Genomic DNA, 21,198 nt, shown 5'->3' with positions numbered 1-21,198 from the left:
GGACGTCCCTGCATATTTCAGCAAGACAATGCCAAGCCACATTCTGCACGTGTTACAACATCGTGGCTTTGTAGTAAAAGAGTGCGGGTACTAGACTGGCCTGCCTGCAGTCCAGATCTGTCGCCCATTGAAAATGTGTGGCGTATTATGAAGTGCAAAATACGACAACGGAGACCCCGGACTGTTGAACAACTGAAGTTGTACATTAAGCAAGAATGGGAAAGAATTCCACCTACAAAGCTTCAACAATTAGTGTCCTCAGTTCCCAAACGCTTATTGAGTGTTGTTAGAAGGAAAGGTGATGTAACACAGTGGTAAACATACCACTGTCCCAACTTTTTTGAAACGTGTTGCACATAAACAATAAAGTTGAACATTAAATATCTTGTCTTTGTGGTGTATTTAATTGAATATAGGTTGAAGAGGATTTGCAAATCATTGTATTCTGTTTTTATTTACATTTTACACAACATCCCAACTTCATTGTAATTGGGGTTGTAGCTAATGTGACCGTACGGTTAAACTCATGATCTTGGACATGAGAGGCGGACACTTTACCAATGGGGCTAAGACCTACTGCCAACATTTTATCTGTGTTGGGTTCCTCTGGGTACTCTGGTTTCCTCTAACCACTAAAAATGTGCACATTTGGTTCTTTCTTCAGAAGAACCGTTGTGCCAAATAAAGGCGCACTTCCATAGTAGATCCACGGTGGCAACCCTGTGTGAACAGGAGCACCCAGAAGAAGAAGGAAGAAGGTGACTTTCAGTTGATTGTTGACTTTAATGTAGTTCTGCCTCTTGCAGGGTGTCCTTGATTGGCCAACAGTTACAGTTTGTTTTTTGCCTTCTGCCCTTGGTATGTGCCATCTTCTGGGCCTTTCTGTGTTCCTAAGCTCACTTATGCGTTTTTATGTTTAAATTAAAATGTACTAAATTAATGTAGCCACACATTATAAGTTTTTTTTTTTTTTTTTTATTAAAATGTACTAAATTAGTGTGGCCACACATTATAAGTTTTGTTTTTTTTTTTATTAAAATGTACTAAATTAGTGTGGCCACACATTATAAGTTTTTTTTTTTTTTATTAAAATGTACTAAATTAATGTAGCCACACATTCTAAGTTTTTTTTTTTATTAAAATGTACTAAATTAGTGTGGCCACACATTATAAGTTTTGTTTTTTTTTGTTAAAATGTACTAAATTAATGTAGCCACACATTCTAAGTTTTGTTTTGTTTTTATTAAAATGTACTAAATTAGTGTGGCCACACATTATAAGTTTTGTTTTTTTTTATTAAAATGTACTAAATTAATGTAGCCACACATTCTAAGTTTTTTTTTATTAAAATGTACTAAATTAGTCTGGCCACACATTATAAGTTTTGTTTTTTTTTGTTAAAATGTACTAAATTAATGTAGCCACACATTATAAGTTTTTTTTTTTTATTAAAATGTACTAAATCAGTGTGGCCACACGTTATAATTTTGTTTTTAATCCTTGTGTTTCCTTGTGTTACTGGTGCTGGCAACTCTTTGGACTTCTTATTGACCCCAAGTGATCACGATTCACTGCAACATGACAGATTGACTTGACATACTTTGTCTGACTCTTAATTTCAAGATATCAGAATGGAATTTATTGCCAAGTAAGTTCGCACATACAAGGAATTTGAACTGTTATTGATGCATAAACAATAAGAAAAAGAAAAGAAAAAACACTTATGTAAGAAGTAAAAGAGTCAAATGGCCAACACTGTAAGAGATAACAGAAAAGATCAGAGGAAATGGTTCCATTTTATTGCGGTGTTTGTACACATTTCATGGCCCACAGCTGCCACCAACAGCAACAATTTTCTGCAGGCTGTTGAAAGGTGTTCAGGGAAATTTTGTAAGTTACATCTTGCAGCAAGGAAGTGATGCTGTTTAAGAAGGATGATGTTCCCTTTTTAACAGCGCAGGTTGTTTTCATGGATTATTGTGGTTTTGTAAAATAAGCTTTCAAATAGAAGACATAAAGCAGTGTTTAACTTCCCGCCATTGTGGTGTGAGTGATTCGTGGGGTTTTTGTGAATTCACTCTTATAATTACAGTTCAAGGATTACCTGCTGCTGAATTAAACACTATTCCTGATCTCTAGTCAGTCTTGACTCAGGAATCAACACAGAGTATCTGGGAGCACCACGGGTGACCGCCACTGCTGGCGGTCAGTTGTGCCCTGTCTCTCAGCCATGGCCCCTAGATGATGATGATGATGAAACCACTATATATTACCTCCACTGAGGGTAATACTATGGAAGTCAATCTGTGCCATCAGAGTTTGAATTAGAATTTTTAAGGTTGAATTTTTATTTAGCATCAAAATCAGAGTTTGAAGTTGAATTTCTTAGATGGAATTTGTTTAGCATCAAAATATTCAGCCTCAAAAATTGCAACCTTAAAAATTCAACCTCCAAAAAATTCAACCTAAAGAAAAAAAAATCAACCTCAAAGAATTCAACCTAAAAAAGTTCAACCTCAAAGAATAGAAAAGCAGGGAGAAGCATTCGATCCCTGTCTCAATCATCCAACGTTTATGGAAGTAAATCTGTGATGATGGATGATTGAGACAAAGATCGATTGCTTTTCTATTTTTTGAGGTCGAATTTTTGGAGGCTGAAATTTTTTTTTTAGGTTGAAGTTTTTGAGGCTGAATATTTTGATGCTAAACAAATTCAGCCTTAGAAATTCAACTTCAAACTCTGACTTTGATGCTAAAAATGTTCAACCTTAAAATTCTCTTATGGCACAGATTTACTTCCATACAATACATTCATTCAGTTAGATGTTTGTTGTTATTTATCTTTTATGCCATTTCAGAAATTGTAAATATTGGCAGAGGAAAAAAAACGTGAAAATATGTTTAACCTTTGCTGGTGAGCTTTAATAGTGATAAAATTAAAATGCTTTCAACATCACTTGACAACAAATTGAACCATAAGACCAAAATTAAAACCGAAATGTCCACTAATGTGCTGTCACCAGCTTCTCTGAGGTCAAAATTAAATTTCAGGTGCATTGTCTCAAACAAATATAAGTTGCAGCTAAGATGAAACTAAGCTCAACCTGTACCAGAATGTTGGGAGGAAGAACATGTGGAGAAGACTTGCACATCCAAAGAACACCACATCTTCTGTAAAACATGGTGGACGCAGTGTGATGGCACGTGCCTGCCAGGCTTCTAGTGGCACTGGGTCACTAGTGTTTATTGATGATGTGACAGAAGACAGAAGCAGCAGGATGAATCCTGAAGTGTAAAGGGATATACTTTCTGCTCAGATTCAGCCAATTGCCGCAAAGTTGATTGGATGGTGCTTCACAGTACAGATGGACAATGACCCAAAACATACTGCAAGAGCAACCCAGGAGGTTTTAAGGCAAAGAAATGGAATATTCCACAATGGCCGAATCAATCACCAGATGTCAACTCAATCGAGCATTTCACTTGTTTAAGACAAAACATAGAGCCCCTTCACACATAGTGCAAATTTGGTCGATTTGTGCATAAAATGTGCATGAAGCAGGAATCGTATGCAAAACGTGTAAAATTGTAGCTGCTTCCAATGCCTCGTACACCTGTTGCTACAACTATTTGCACACACCAGCGGCTGAAAGACAAAGTGTGCACTGTGCAAGCCTATCGAATCCTCTCGTGGCAGGTGTCGGCCAAATTCCAGGTGAAACGTGAGTTGTACATATTCGCACTATGTGTGAAGGGGCCATTAAAGAAGAAAGACCCACAAACAAGCAACAACTGAAGACAGCAGTAAAGGCCTGGCAAAGCATCACAAAGGAAGAAACCCAGCATTTGGTGACGTCCGTGGTTGCCAGACCTCAGGCAGTCATTGCCTGCAAAGGATTCTCAACAAAGTATTAAGAATGAACACTTTATTTATGGTAATGTTAATTTGTCCAATTACTTTTAAGCCCCTGAAATGAGGAAACGTTATAGGAAAATATTTGCAGTTCCTGAACATTTCATAGGATGTTTTTGTTCAACCCCTTGAATTAAACCTGCAAGTCTGCATTTCAGTTGCATCTCAGTTGTTTCATTTTAATTCCAGTGTGGTAGCAGGCACAGCCCAAATCATGAGACTTGTGTCAGTGTCCAAATATTTCTGGGCCTAACTGTATATTTTATTCCACACTCCGTAACTTATTTCCTGTGACCTTTTTTTGGATATCATTATTTGGTGGTGCATTTATTTTGGTTGTGTGTTTGTGTGTGCGGCATGCATGCACAAATTTATTATTTTTTTTATTGTTCTGTCACTTCACTTCCTTGCACACCTCCTGCATTTTAGAATATATAAATATAGGAATATCACCGTCAGCTTATCCATTGGTGGTCCAGATCCATGCCACAGAGCGCAGTGTCAGTTTGCTAAAATCACAGACCAGAAAGTGCTGTCTTGAAACTAGACAGCAATCATGTGACTTTTTCAATGTCTGAAATTTTTAATTTTTAAATTTTTTTTTTTTGCTATGTATGTAAGTTGTTATGTCTACATAGAAAGTCCAGCAAAAATTATTAATTTAATGTTGCTGGTATGAAGTCAAATATCTACTGATCAGCTCTCTGTAAGCTGTGTCTTATGCACAGCACTGTAGGAATGAACCACAGCTGCACACATATTTGGCTGCTCAGTTATTTTGATGCAGATTGTTTTCTTTAGTGAAAAGTGACCAGAAAATTTATCAGATTAGATTAGATAGAACTTTATTGATCCCTTTGGGAAGACTACCTCAGGGAAACCAAGGTTGTATAGCAACACACAGGGTAAGAAGCATACAGGGTATCAATACAAATATGCAAATACAAATACCAGAATACAGAAGAGTTGTTGGGCAGCAGAATTTCTGTATTCATATGATTGCAGTAATTGAGTCAATTCTCCCATTGCTGAGATCACTAAATTGCTTGAGCTTTGGCTTGATGGTTGCACCCCTGCAATGCATATTTAACTTTTTACGTTGACATTCACCTTGACTGATAAAAATGTGACTTTTTTCTGTCATAATTTGGTTCTAATTGATCTGCAGCCTCCAAAATGTGCAGCATTATCAGCGCCTTCACATTAAAGTAGCTATAGGTAGGTACATTACTGACACTGGAACTACTGCTACCAGTCTGATACCTATTTGTCTAGATGTCATTTGCTCACCATCAAACATAAACTCAAATTGAAGCAAATATTGTAGAACCATAAAAACTTGGATTTTTCTCTTGATATTTAATTCGGTAATTTTGTCCAATACTGGGCTGATTCCAGTTTGAACTATCAGATCGGTCTACCCTTCTAATTAAAACCTCAAAAGTGAGTCAGAATGCTCTCAAATTCTCTCTTTCCCCCTCTTTTTTTGTGTTTTATAGTGTATAAAAAAGGCATTCAGAAGAAAATGCAGAAAAATAAAAACTTTCAGATGTTCCAGTGGTGAGTAATGTCTTAAATATAGGAAATAACGCTTAAAAATCCATCAGCGCTCGCTGTGATGTTGCTCGGTCAAGGGTCACATCACAGGAGGGCGATCGCCGCCGCCTCCTCCCCGTTTCTTTCCAGCCACTGCAGGATGCCAGGTTGTATATGCAGAACAAACTGATTGAACCTCCTCTTCTTCTCCTCCTCTGCCTGACTTTTGATCTCTCCTTCTTTTCATCATTTCTTTTTCTTGCTCTGTCCTCTCCCTTGTCTTCCTCTCCCTCTGTGATCCAGCCAAGCCTAAGAACTCAGCCAAAGCAGTGACTGTCCAGGTCGGGTCCAAATCGGTGGTGGTCGCCCAGTGCGAAGCGGCTGATGGCAAACCAGCAGCCAAGATCATCTGGCTGGCATCAGTGGGAGGAACCTCATCCACCACCACCACAAATGAGGCGGATGGTACAGTGACGGTCCGCAGCGAGTATCGGCTGGTTCCCACGCCAGCGGATAACGGCCAGGAGGTGACGTGCACCGTTGACCAGAAGACCCAGGACCGGCAGTGGGGATTTCCTGTCAAGTTGTCAGTGGAGTGTAAGAAACACAACGCTTATCCATGAAACACGCTGCTTATCCATGCACACAGACTACCAAATAAAAACATCTAAAGTGAGATCCAGCAATTATAAAATACTTAGGAGTGACAAACAGTTCCTGCAGACTCCCACTACGTCTCTAAATAACAAAAGCATCTGATACATTTTCTTTAACATTAAAAATAATCACAACTGTATAATCTGAACATGGTAAAACAGATGAATTTACATCTGCATGTGCTCATTTGTCTGTTAACAGTGGGGAAAAAAACCCCTACACAGCCAGTTATCACTAATATTCTGAAAATGTCAAGTCTGACCCGGAATAGAAACAATGGAGTTTTGAGAGGCATCTCAATAAAAATGCTGCTGCATGACTATTTAGTTTAAATCTATATGCTGTCATTTTGTTTTATTCTCACTTGCAGCTTCCTAAATGTACTTCACAATTAAAGCATTTTAAAGGTCATAAAGTATTTCACAGTTATGAGTAATAATATTGCTATCACTTACCAGAGCGTCCCCTAGAGAATTACTTTGCATGGAAGCTGATACTCTATCGATGGTGTACAGGTGATGCCACGGATCACGTAATGTGTGCTCACGCAGCCATACTGGACGGCAACTTCCGCATTGCATGAACAGCAAATGATTGAACCTTATGTTTAGCAGGTGTGCTCTTTCGCTTTATTTATCTATAGTATCTATACAGATGATACCAACATGGTGTATCATCGCTGTGCATACGATTGCACGAGCCATTAAAAGACGGGCTCCGGAGTACATTGTTACTGTTTTCCCACTGATAAAGAGCAGTGTGAAAAGTGACAGTTTTAAAGTTCTCTGTCGTATCTTTATGCAATTTTTCTGGATGAATTTGTCCCTTAATGAGCTCTTCGTTCTACAATTACCAACCTCCAAACCAAAGGTACGGTGTACAATTTCTTCCATGAACTTTGGATCATTTGAGTGTCTTTGTAGTTTGTTTTTTTTGACTCCGTGTTGTGGAGTTGGTCATATTTGCGGACTTTTCTGCCAAATATATTTGATCCATGATTGAAATGTAATCGGTGGGCGCACTGCAAATTTTTTTTAAATTTGACGGCAGAGAAAGGCGTGAGACCGTAAAAATAACAAATCACAAGGTTTTGCAGTGTCGGATTTATCAGGTGCACATCAGACTGTGGGTGCTGGGTCTGAACACGGTTTGGAAAAAATAATAAATGGACAGTCTTTTAATCAAGGAAATATAGTGCCCACTTTCCTCAAATCGGCAAGTGTCAGTGCTGAACTTTAATTTCGTACCTCTGTTACTGGGCACATCCAGACTGCTCTGTCCGGTACATGCGAGGGGTTTTTAATGAAAATGTATTGAGGTCAGACAGGACGATGTGAGCGTAAATACGTTATATAAAATCGGTTATGTACGGTGTTTATTATTCACTGTTGAATGTGATGTGTAGACAATCAGAAAGAGAGGTGATGGAAGCACAGAGGAGAATCTAAAATTGTTTTCTCCGAAGTCATGTTTGATCTCGAGAGGTTCTGCGAGATTTCCTGTCTGACCTGGGAATGTTCGTGAGTGGAATCTGTTTGTATGTGGTGTTTTGTGTTTACCATGTGGCTGCACACCGCGCACTGTCCAGCCAAAACTATTAGATCTATGACTTTTTTTTTCTCACCATGTGTGTGGTCTCTTAGGTGTTGAAAACCTACTGACAATTTTAAAACCTTGCCGTGTATGAGAGTTTATAGACTGAGGTTCATGTCCTGGTGTGTGCTTCAGGCTGCCAGTCTGTGTTTTCGGACAAGACCACCTACATTGTCCTAGTCCACCAAATTGTAAATGGCTCTTGGCTGGAAAAGAAACCTGTGATCAGCTGGCGCTCATCCATTTCAGACCACAGTATCTGAGGATAGGTTTAATTCTGTTTTTTTAGGATGATGCTTTAGAAAAGGTTTCAGAAGTTTCCATTTCAATGTTTGCTCGGAAATGTTGTGCCAGAAATAAAATGATTCTTCAACGCAGAATATTCTGTTCATAACTAATATTAATCTTCATTAAGTTATTATTTCTGAACAAACAACTTTATTTCAAAAACAAAGTGACGCTTTGTGACTCACATGGGTCTGAACAAAGGGGGGAAAAAAAAACAAATGATTTGATGTATTTTTAAATTTGCATGTTCATGCGCGTTCTGCAGTAATGATGTTGGTGTCGGAAAGACGAGAACGCAGCAATTTGTGAATTTTTACACAAAAACTGGCATTAAATTCTGGATCAGATCTAGATTAAAGCACATCCAAATTCAGTTTTAATGGTGCAAGTTGGCTTTGGCAGAAGGATGCACTCTAACAAGTGCCCCCGCCCCCGATGTTTAGGAGTGAGCAGTTCTGTCACATTAGAAGTATTTATTTCCTGATCCGATCACCGCCTACATTTACACCAAATATCTTCTTCAATTTGTGCTTCCAACCAGCTCGTAATTAGCGTCTGATTTACTAATGTCACAGTTCATTATGTAATCAGCAGCTGAGATGCCCCTCGAGGTGAGAGAGGAGCTCAAGTGGAATGAACAAAACTGGAATTTGTTCCACATATCAAAGTGATTAAGAGGACTTTAATAAATAAATAAATAATGATGATTAATAATAATGATAATAGTGATAATAATAATAATAATAATAATAATAATAATAATAATAATAATAATAATAATAATGGTGATGATGATGATAGTACTAATAATGTTTTTCATGTTTCCACTGTTTTCTGACTTTACGTTTGCAGTTCTAATAATTTGCTGACTGTGGGTCACTGATTGATGTATGAAATATTGAACAAATTAATCAAGAACCTAAATAGTTTGTCATTGCAACTCTGATCATAAAACTCTGAAATCCAGCTTAAATAATAAAGAACGTTTAAGTATCTGCACTGTTGATAATTATTCATCTCTTTTATTTGCTTCTATTTAAATTATTACTGGTTTCAGTTTGGTTTTGCAGAGATTTCAGGATAAAAATAGAAAAGATCAAACCTGAAGTTATCAGAGTGCAGTCTCATGTATAATCATGCACGTGCAAAAAAGGGAAAAAAAAAGCTAATTTATCATTTGTGACATTTAAAGTTACAAATTGCAAATTGAATCTTGAAAACCTCTAATTAAATATGATTTAGTGGCGGGGTGGGTATCATCGACAACGCTGATTAATTATTAAGCCAATTTGGATGGAGTGAGGCGGTACTTCGCACTTAAATCTGGGAACAACAGCCCTTTGATGAGTGCTGGAACATATGGCGGTTCTTTCTGTGCTTTTTTTTTTACATCCCCCAAAGATGAAATAGAATCATCGCCGTTTATTTATTTATTTGTCTGTCTGTTAGCAAGATTACATCAAAACTACTGCGCAATTTTGACAAAATTTTCACCGCAGATAGACATTACTCCAAGGAAGACTCCATTCATTTTTGGTGGTGATCAGGATCCAGATCCGGATTCTGAATCAAGTTTTACTTCATATAGGCTTTGAAGGATTACTGTTAGCAGGATTCCGTCAAAACTACTGCACGGATTCTCACCAAATTTGCACCACAGATACATATTAGGACATGGAAGACGTCACTGGATTGTGGAGGTGATCTGGATCTAGATTGGCAGATGTCAGAAATCTCTGATTGCTCTTGTTTCTTATATTTTTGGCCCCCCCCATAAATGCACGTGTGGTGTAACTGTACCTGGTCTGTGTGGCTGTTTGAGTGATACACACACTTAAGGTAGCCTGACACTTGCACGACTTTGAGCCGTACACTTGCACACACATCGTCGTGACGATCCCACCCGCTGTGTTCCCAGCTGGACTCCACGCTTTGTGTGCTGGATGCTGTGTACGAGGGCTGTCCATAAAGTATAGGTCCTTTTTTATTTTTTTTCAAAAACTATATGGATTTCATTCATATGTTTTTCCGTCAGACATGCATGAACCCTCGTGCGCATGCGTGAGTTTTTCCACGCCTGTCGGTGACGTCATTCGCCTGTGAGCACTCCTTGTGGGAGGAGTCGTCCAGCCCCTCGTCGGAATTCCTTTGTCTGAGAAGTTGCTGAGAGACTGGCGCTTTGTTTGATCAAAATTTTTTTCTAAACCTGTGAGACACATCGAAGTGGACATGGTTCGAAAAATTAAGCTGGTTTTCAGTGAAAATTTTAACGGCTGATGAGAGATTTTGAGGTGACACTGTCGCCTTAAGGACTTCCCACGGTGCGAGACGTCGCGCTGCGCTCTCAGGCGGCGTCATCAGCCTGTTTCAAGCTGAAAACCTCCACATTTCAGGCTCTATTGATCCAGGACGTCGTGAGAGAACAGAGAAGTTTCAGAAGAAGTCGGTTTCAGCATTTTATCCGGATATTGTCCTAAAAGTTCCCTAAAAAGCCTTCAGTTAATTCAAAATGCTGCAGCTAGAGTACTGACGGGGACTAGAAGGAGAGAGCATATCTCACCCATATTGGCCTCTCTTCATTGGCTTCCTGTTAATTCTAGAATAGAATTTAAAATTCTTCTTCTTACTTATAAGGTTTTGAATAATCAGGTCCCATCTTATCTTAGGGACCTCGTAGTACCATATCATCCCAATAGAGCGCTTCGCTCTCAGACTGCAGGCTTACTTGTAGTTCCTAGGGTTTGTAAGAGTAGAATGGGAGGCAGAGCCTTCAGCTTTCAGGCTCCTCTCCTGTGGAACCAGCTCCCAATTCAGATCAGGGAGACAGACACCCTCTCTACTTTTAAGATTAGGCTTAAAACTTTCCTTTTTGCTAAAGCTTATAGTTAGGACTGGATCAGGTGACACTGAACCATCCCTTAGTTATGCTGCTATAGACGTAGACTGCTGGGGGGTTCCCATGATGCACTGTTTCTTTCTCTTTTTGCTCTGTATGCACCACTCTGCATTTAATCATTAGTGATCGATCTCTGCTCCCCTCCACAGCATGTCTTTTTCCTGGTTCTCTCCCTCAGCCCCAACCAGTCCCAGCAGAAGACTGCCTCTCCCTGAGCCTGGTTCTGCTGGAGGTTTCTTCCTGTTAAAAGGGAGTTTTTCCTTCCCACTGTAGCCAAGTGCTTGCTCACAGGGGGTCGTTTTGACCGTTGGGGTTTTACATAATTATTGTATGGCCTTGCCTTACAATATAAAGCGCCTTGGGGCAACTGTTTGTTGTGATTTGGCGCTATATAAAAAATTGATTGATTGATTGATTGATTGATATTCCACTGTTAAAGGAGATTTTTTTTAATGAAAGACGTGCGGACGGGTCCGCGCGTCGGGACGCAGCCGGCGCAGAGCGGCGGCACAGGAAAAACACCTCTGTGTTGATAACCATTTGTAAAATCCAGGCGACTTTTGATGGCTTTCAGTGGAGTGAGTATATGAGAAATTGTTTAACAGCTGGACATGTTCCAACTTGTCCTTAAGGCTTCCAACAGAGGTGTTTTTCCTGTGGCGGAGCGTCGCGTCGGCTGCGTCCCGACGCGCGGACCCGTCCGCACGTCTTTCATTAAAAAAATCTCCTTTAACAGTGGAATATCCGGATAAAATGCTGAAACCGACTTCTTCTGAAACTTCTCTGTTCTCTCACGACGTCAACTCAATCAATCAACTTTTTTCTTGTATAGCGCCAAATCACAACAAACAGTTGCCCCAAGGCGCTCCACATTGCAAGGCAAGGCCATACAATAATTATGAAACACAGTCTACGTCTAAAGCAACATAACCAAGGGATGGTCCAGGGTCACCCGATCCAGCCCTAACTATAAGCCTTAGCGAAAAGGAAAGTTTTAAGCCTAATCTTAAAAGTAGAGAGGGTATCTGTCTCCCTGATCTGAATTGGGAGCTGGTTCCACAGGAGAGGAGCCTGAAAGCTGAAGGCTCTGCCTCCCATTCTACTCTTACAAACCCTAGGAACTACAAGTAAGCCCGCAGTCTGAGAGCGAAGCGCTCTAATGGGGTAATATGGTACTACGAGGTCCCTAAGATAAGATGGGACCTGATTATTCAAAACCTTATAAGTAAGAAGAAGAATTTTAAATTCTATTCTAGCATTAACAGGAAGCCAATGAAGGGAGGCCAACACGGGTGAGATATGCTCTCTCCTGCTAGTCCCCGTCAGTACTCTAGCTGCAGCATTCTGAACCAACTGAAGGCTTTTTAGGGAACTTTTAGGACAACCTGATAATAATGAATTACAATAGTCCAGCCTAGAGGAAATAAATGCATGAATTAGTTTTTCAGCATCACTCTGAGACAAGACCTTTCTGATTTTAGAGATATTGCGTAAATGCAAAAAGGCAGTCCTACATATTTGTTTAATATGCGCTTTGAATGACATATCCTGATCAAAAATAACTCCAAGATTTCTCACAGTATTACTAGAGATCAGGGAAATGCCATCCAGAGTAACGATCTGGTTAGACACCATGCTTCTAAGATTTGTGGGGCCAAGTACAATAACTTCAGTTTTATCTGAGTTTAAAAGCAGGAAATTAGAGGTCATCCATGTCTTTATGTCTGTAAGACAATCCTGCAGTTTAGCTAATTGGTGCGTATCCTCTGGCTTCATGGATAGATAAAGCTGGGTATCATCTGCGTAACAATGAAAATTTAAGCAATACCGTCTAATAATACTGCCCAAGGGAAGCATGTATAAAGTGAATAAAATTGGTCCTAGCACAGAACCTTGTGGAACTCCATAATTAACTTTAGTCTGTGAAGAAGATTCCCCATTTACATGAACAAACTGTAATCTATTAGACAAATATGATTCAAACCACCGCAGCGCAATGCCTTTAATACCTATGACATGCTCTAATCTCTGTAATAAAATTTTATGGTCAACAGTATCAAAAGCAGCACTGAGGTCCAACAGAACAAGCACAGAGATAAGTCCACTGTCCGAAGCCATAAGAAGATCATTTGTAACCTTCACTAATGCTGTTTCTGTACTATGATGAATTCTAAAACCTGACTGAAACTCTTCAAATAGACCATTCCTCTGCAGGTGATCAGTTAGCTGTTTTACAACTACCCTCTCAAGAATCTTTGAGAGAAAAGGAAGGTTGGAGATTGGCCTATAATTAGCTAAGATAGCTGGGTCAAGTGATGGCTTTTTAAGTAATGGTTTAATTACTGCCACCTTAAAGGCCTGTGGTACATAACCAACTAACAAAGATAGATTGATCATATTTAAGATTGAAGCATTAAATAATGGTAGGACTTCCTTGAGCAGCCTGGCAGGAATGGGGTCTAATAAGCATGTTGATGGTTTGGATGAAGTAACTAATGAAAATAACTCAGACAGAACAATCGGAGAGAAAGAGTCTAACCAAATACCGGCATCACTGAAAGCAGCCAAAGATAACGATACATCTTTGGGATGGTTATGAGTAATTTTTTCTCTAATAGTCAAAATTTTGTTAGCAAAGAAAGTCATGAAGTCATTACTAGTTAAAGTTAATGGAATACTCAGCTCAATAGAGCTCTGACTCTTTGTCAGCCTGGCTACAGTGCTGAAAAGAAACCTGGGGTTGTTCTTATTTTCTTCAATTAGTGATGAGTAGAAAGATGTCCTAGCTTCACGAAGGGCTTTCTTATAGAGCAACAAACTCTTTTTCCAGGCTAAGTGAAGATCTTCTAAATTAGTGAGACGCCATTTCCTCTCCAACTTACGGGTTATCTGCTTTAAGCTACGAGTTTGTGAGTTATACCACGGAGTCAGACACTTCTGATTTAAAGCTCTCTTTTTCAGAGGAGCTACAGCATCCAAAGTTGTCTTCAATGAGGATGTAAAACTATTGACAAGATACTCTAACTCCCTTACAGAGTTTAGGTAGCTACTCTGCTCTGTGTTGGTATATGACATTAGAGAACATAAAGAAGGAATCATATCCTTAAACCTAGTTACAGCGCTTTCTGAAAGACTTCTAGTGTAATGAAACTTATTCCCCACTGCAGGGTAGTCCATCAGGGTAAATGTAAATGTTATTAAAAGATGATCAGACAAAAGGGAGTTTTCAGGGAATACTGTTAAGTCTTCTATTTCCATACCATAAGTCAGAACAAGATCTAAAATATGATTAAAGTGGTGGGTGGACTCATTTACTTTTTGAGCAAAGCCGATAGAGTCTAATAATAGATTAAATGCAGTGTTGAGGCTGTCATTCTCAGCATCTGTGTGGATGTTAAAATCGCCCACTATAATTATCTTATCTGAGCTAAGCACTAAGTCAGACAAAAGGTCTGAAAATTCACAGAGAAACTCACAGTAACGACCAGGTGGACGATAGATAATAACAAATAAAACTGGTTTTTGGGACTTCCAATTTGGATGGACAAGACTAAGAGACAAGCTTTCAAATGAATTAAAGCTCTGTCTAGGTTTTTGATTAATTAATAAGCTGGAATGGAAGATTGCTGCTAATCCTCCGCCCCGGCCCGTGCTACGAGCATTCTGACAGTTAGTGTGACTCGGGGGTGTTGACTCATTTAAACTAACATATTCATCCTGCTGTAACCAAGTTTCTGTTAGGCAGAATAAATCAATACGTTGATCAATTATTATATCATTTACCAACAGGGACTTAGAAGAAAGAGACCTAATGTTTAATAGACCACATTTAACTGTTTTAGTCTGTGGTGCAATTGAAGGTGCTATATTATTTTTTCTTTTTGAATTTTTATGCTTAAATAGATTTTTGCTAGTTATTGGTGGTCTGGGAGCAGGCACCGTCTCTACGGGGATGGGGTAATAGGGGGAGGGCAGGGGGAGAGAAGCTGCAGAGAGGTGTATAAGACCTCAGCTCTGCCTCCTGGTCCCAACGCTAGACAGTCACAGTTTGGAGGATCCCAAAAAATTGGCCAGATTTCTAGAAATGAGAGCTGCTCCCTCTAAAGTGGGATGGATGCCGTCTCTCCTAACAAGACCAGGTTTTCCCCAGAAGCTTTGCCAATTATCAATGAAGCCCACCTCATTTTTTGGACACCACTCAGACAGCCAGCAATTCAAGGAGAACATGCGGCTAAACATGTCACTCCCGGTCTGATTGGGGAGGGGCCCAGAGAAAACAACAGAGTCCGACATTGTTTTTGCAAAGTTACACACCGATTCAATGTTAATTTTAGTGACCTCCGATTGGCGTAACCGAGTGTCATTACTGCCGACGTGAATTACAATCTTACCAAATTTACGCTTAGCCTTAGCCAGCAATTTCAAATGTCCTTCGATGTCGCCTGCTCTGGCCCCCGGAAGACAATTGACAATGGTTGCTGGTGTCGCTAACTTCACATTTCTCAAAACAGAGTCGCCAATAACCAGAGTTTGATCCTCGGCGAGTGTATCGTCGAGTGGGGAAAAACGGTTAGAGATGTGAACGGGTTGACGGTGTACACGGGGCTTCTGTTTAGGGCTACGCTTCCTCCTCACAGTCACCCAGTCAGCCTGCCTTCCCGACTGCACGGGGTCTGCCAGGGGGGAACTAACGGCGGCTAAGCTACCTTGGTCCGCACCGACTACAGGGGCCTGGCTAGCTGTAGAATTTTCCACGGTGCGGAGCCGAGCCTCCAATTCGCCCAGCCTGGCCTCCAAAGCTACGAATAAGCTGCACTTATTACAAGTACCGTTACTGCTAAAAGAGGCCGAGGAATAACTAAACATTTCACACCCAGAGCAGAAAAGTACGGGAGAGACAGGAGAAGCCGCCATGCTAAAACGGCTAAGAGCTAGTAGCTACGCTAAGCTAGCGGATTCCCAAACAGGGAATCCGACACTAGACAGGCTGTGGAGCAGCACAGGCAACGCACGACAACAGTGCTAAAACAAAATAAAAATCCACTAGACAGGCTGTGGAGCAGCACAGGTAACGCACGACAACAGTGCTAAAAAATAAAATAAAAATAAAAATCCACTGGACAGGCTGTGGAGCAGCACAGGCAACGCACGACAACAGTGCTAAAACAAAATAAAAATCCACTGGACAGGCTGTGGAGCAGCACAGGTAACGCACGACAACAGCGCTAAAAAATAAAATAAAAATAAAAATCCACTGGACAGGCTGTGGAGCAGCACAGGTAACGCACGACAACAGTGCTAAATCAAAATCCACTGGACAGGCTGTGGAGCAGCACAGGTAACGCACGACAACAGTGCTAAAACAAAATAAAAATCCACTAGACAGGCTGTGGAGCAGCACAGGTAACGCACAACAACAGTGCTAAAAAATAAAATAAAATAAAAATAAAAATCCACTGGACAGGCTGTGGAGCAGCACAGGTAACGCACGACAACAGCGCCAAAAAAAAAAAATAAATAAAAAATAAAAAAATCAAAATCAAAATCCACTGGACAGGCTGTGGAGCAGCACAGGTAACGCACGACAACAGTGCTAAAAAATAAAATAAAAATCCACTGGACAGGCTGTGGAGCAGCACAGGTAACGCACGACAACAGTGCTAAAAAAAATAAAATAAAAATCAAAATCCACTGGACAGGCTGTGGAGCAGCACAGGTAACGCACGACAACAGTGCCAAAAAATAAAATAAAAATCCACTGGACAGGCTGTGGAGCAGCACAGGTAACGCACGACAACAGTGCTAAAAAAAATAAAATAAAAATCAAAATCCACTGGACAGGCTGTGGAGCAGCACAGGTAACGCACGACAACAGTGCCAAAAAATAAAATAAAAATCCACTGGACAGGCTGTGGAGCAGCACAGGTAACGCACAACAACAGTGCCAAAAAACAAAACAAAAATCCACTGGACAGGCTGTGGAGCAGCACAGGTAACGCACGACAACAGTGCTAAAAAAAATAAAATCAAAATCAAAATCCACTGGACAGGCTGTGGAGCAGCACAGGTAACACACGACAACAGTGGTAAAAAATAAAATAAAAATCCACTGAACAGGCTGTGGAGCAGCACAGGTAACGCACGACAACAGTGCTAAAAATAAAATTAAAAATCCACTGGACAGGCTGTGGAGCAGCACAGGCAACGCACGACAACAGCGCTAAAATAAAATAAAAATCCACTGAACAGGCTGTGGAGCAGCACAGGTAACACACGACAACAGTGCTAAAAAATAAAATAAAAATCCACTGAACAGGCTGTGGAGCAGCACAGGTAACGCACGACAACAGTGCTAAAAATAAAATTAAAAATCCACTGGACAGGCTGTGGAGCAGCACAGGTAACACACGACAACAGTGCTAAAAATAAAATAAAAATCCACTGAACTGGCTGTGGAGCAGCACAGGTAACACACGACAACAGTGCTAAAAAATAAAATAAAAATCCACTGGACAGGCTGTGGAGCAGCACAGGTAACACACGACAACAGTGCTAAAAAATAAAATAAAAATCCACTGAACTGGCTGTGGAGCAGCACAGGTAACACACGACAACAGTGCTAAAAAATAAATAAAAATCCACTGGACAGGCTGTGGAGCAGCACAGGTAACGCACGACAACAGTGCTAAAAAATAAAATAAAAATCCACTGAACAGGCTGTGGAGCAGCACAGGTAACGCACGACAACAGTGCTAAAAATAAAATTAAAAATCCACTGGACAGGCTGTGGAGCAGCACAGGTAACACACGACAACAGTGCTAAAAAATAAAATAAAAATCCACTGAACTGGCTGTGGAGCAGCACAGGTAACACACGACAACAGTGCTAAAAAATAAAATAAAAATCCACTGGACAGGCTGTGGAGCAGCACAGGCAACGCACGACAACAGTGCTAAAAAATAAAATAAAAATCCACTGGACAGGCTGTGGAGCAGCACAGGTAACACACGACAACAGTGCTAAAAAATAAAATAAAAATCCACTGGACAGGCTGTGGAGCAGCACAGGCAACGCACGACAACAGCGCTAAAATAAAATAAAAATCCACTGAACAGGCTGTGGAGCAGCACAGGTAACACACGACAACAGTGCTAAAAAAAAAATAAAAATCCACTGAACAGGCTGTGGAGCAGCACAGGTAACACATGACAACAGTGCTAAAAAATAAAATAAAAATCCACTGAACAGGCTGTGGAGCAGCACAGGTAACACATGACAACAGTGCTAAAAATAAAATAAAAATCCACTGAACAGGCTGTGGAGCAGCACAGGTAACACACGACAACAGTGCTAAAAAAAAAATAAAAATCCACTGAACAGGCTGTGGAGCAGCACAGGTAACACATGACAACAGTGCTAAAAAATAAAATAAAAATCCACTGAACAGGCTGTGGAGCAGCACAGGTAACACATGACAACAGTGCTAAAAATAAAATAAAAATCCACTGAACAGGCTGTGGAGCAGCACAGGTAACACACGACAACAGTGCTAAAAAAAAAATAAAAATCCACTGAACAGGCTGTGGAGCAGCACAGGTAACACATGACAACAGTGCTAAAAAATAAAATAAAAATCCACTGAACAGGCTGTGGAGCAGCACAGGTAACACATGACAACAGTGCTAAAAAAAAATAAAAATCCACTGAACAGGCTGTGGAGCAGCACAGGTAACACATGACAACAGTGCTAAAAAAAAATAAAAATCCACTGAACAGGCTGTGGAGCAGCACAGGTAACACATGACAACAGTGCTAAAAAAAAATAAAAATCCACTGAACAGGCTGTGGAGCAGCACAGGTAACACACGACAACAGTGCTAAAAAATAAAATAAAAATCCACTGAACAGGCTGTGGAGCAGCACAGGTAACACATGACAACAGTGCTAAAAATAAAATAAAAATCCACTGAACAGGCTGTGGAGCAGCACAGGTAACACATGACAACAGTGCTAAAAAAAAATAAAAATCCACTGAACAGGCTGTGGAGCAGCACAGGTAACACATGACAACAGTGCTAAAAAATAAAATAAAAATCCACTGAACAGGCTGTGGAGCAGCACAGGTAACACATGACAACAGTGCTAAAAAAAAAATAAAAATCCACTGAACAGGCTGTGGAGCAGCACAGGTAACACATGACAACAGTGCTAAAAAAAAATAAAAATCCACTGAACAGGCTGTGGAGCAGCACAGGTAACACATGACAACAGTGCTAAAAAAAAAAATAAAAATCCACTGAACAGGCTGTGGAGCAGCACAGGTAACACATGACAACAGTGCTAAAAAAAAATAAAAATCCACTGAACAGGCTGTGGAGCAGCACAGGTAACACATGACAACAGTGCTAAAAAAAAATAAAAATCCACTGAACAGGCTGTGGAGCAGCACAGGTAACACATGACAACAGTGCTAAAAAATAAAATAAAAATCCACTGAACAGGCTGTGGAGCAGCACAGGTAACACATGACAACAGTGCTAAAAAATAAAATAAAAATCCACTGAACAGGCTGTGGAGCAGCACAGGTAACACATGACAACAGTGCTAAAAAAAAATAAAAATCCACTGAACAGGCTGTGGAGCAGCACAGGTAACACATGACAACAGTGCTAAAAAAAAAAATAAAAATCCACTGAACAGGCTGTGGAGCAGCACAGGTAACACATGACAACAGTGCTAAAAAAAAAATAAAAATCCACTGAACAGGCTGTGGAGCAGCACAGGTAACACATGACAACAGTGCTAAAAAATAAAATAAAAATCCACTGAACAGGCTGTGGAGCAGCACAGGTAACACATGACAACAGTGCTAAAAAATAAAATAAAAATCCACTGAACAGGCTGTGGAGCAGCACAGGTAACACATGACAACAGTGCTAAAAAAAAAATAAAAATCCACTGAACAGGCTGTGGAGCAGCACAGGTAACACACGACAACAGTGCTAAAAAAAAAATAAAAATCCACTGAACAGGCTGTGGAGCAGCACAGGTAACACACGACAACAGTGCTAAAAAAAAAATAAAAATCCACTGAACAGGCTGTGGAGCAGCACAGGTAACACACGACAACAGTGCTAAAAAATAAAATAAAAATCCACTGAACAGGCTGTGGAGCAGCACAGGTAACACACGACAACAGTGCTAAAAATAAAATAAAAATCCACTGAACAGGCTGTGGAGCAGCACAGGTAACACACGACAACAGTGCTAAAAAATAAAATAAAAATCCACTGAACAGGCTGTGGAGCAGCACAGGTAACACACGACAACAGTGCTAAAAAATAAAATAAAAATCCACTGAACAGGCTGTGGAGCAGCACAGGTAACACATGACAACAGTGCTAAAAAATAAAATAAAATCAATAGAGCCTGAAATGTGGAGGTTTTCAGCTTGAAACAGGCTGATGACGCCGCCTGAGAGTGCTGTGCGACGTCTCGCACCGTGGGAAGTCCTTAAAGCGACAGTGTCACCTCAAAATCTCTCATCAGCCGTTAAAATTTTCACTGAAAACCAGCTTAATTTTTCGAACCGTGTCCACTTCGATGTGTCTCACAGGTTTAGAAAAAATTTTGATCAAACAAAGCGCCAGTCTCTCAGCAACTTCTCAGACAAAGGAATTCCGACGAGGGGCTGGACGACTCCTCCCACAAGGAGTGCTCACAGGCGAATGACGTCACCGACAGGCGTGGAAAAACTCACGCATGCGCACGAGGGTTCAAGCATGTCTGACGTAAAAACATATGAATGAAATCCATATAGTTTTTGAAAAAAATAAAAAGGACCTATACTTTATGGACAGACCTCGTATATAAAATAATTATTTTGTAGTGGATTAATCATTTTCTGTCCAAGTTGGCTGCTGAAAACGCCTATAATCTCTTCTGGAATCACGTAGGAGCACTCCAGTTGCTGCTTTTCTCACGTGCTTGTGCTTAATGAGCTGGAGCAAGTATTTGGAACCGTCTAAAAAGGTAATTATTTGTCACGTTTATATTGTAATAGCTTGGTAAAACAGTTGCATGTTCATTCCTGCAAAAGTACACTCAACAAAAATATAAACGCAACACTTTTGGTTTTGCTCCCATTTTGTATGAGATGAACTCAAAGATCTAAGACTTCTTCCACATACACAGTATCACCATTTCCCTCAAATATTGTTCCAATGAAAGGCTCATTAAAAGTCTGCTAACGAGTTTTTCATTGGATTCAGGTGTGTTGGAGCAGGGAGACAACTAAGAGTATCAGGAAGGTAG

General features: G+C 40.2%; 1 protein-coding gene across 1 annotated transcript in view; it reads left to right on the top strand.

Annotated features, from left to right (window-relative positions):
* The window catches only part of LOC117501453 (nectin-2-like), a 113,253-nt gene that overhangs the window by 68,046 nt on the left and 24,009 nt on the right, over positions 1-21,198 (top strand). Inside the window, 1 exon segment of the mRNA XM_034160356.1 lies at positions 5,753-6,046. Within this exon segment, the coding sequence (XP_034016247.1) occupies positions 5,753-6,046 (294 nt within the window).

Source organism: Thalassophryne amazonica, chromosome 20 (assembly GCF_902500255.1).
Source record: "Thalassophryne amazonica chromosome 20, fThaAma1.1, whole genome shotgun sequence".
Classification (NCBI taxonomy): Eukaryota; Metazoa; Chordata; class Actinopteri; order Batrachoidiformes; family Batrachoididae; genus Thalassophryne; species Thalassophryne amazonica.
The sequence above is the reverse complement of the archived record's forward strand: the minus strand, read 5'-3'. Positions and strand labels throughout refer to the sequence as shown.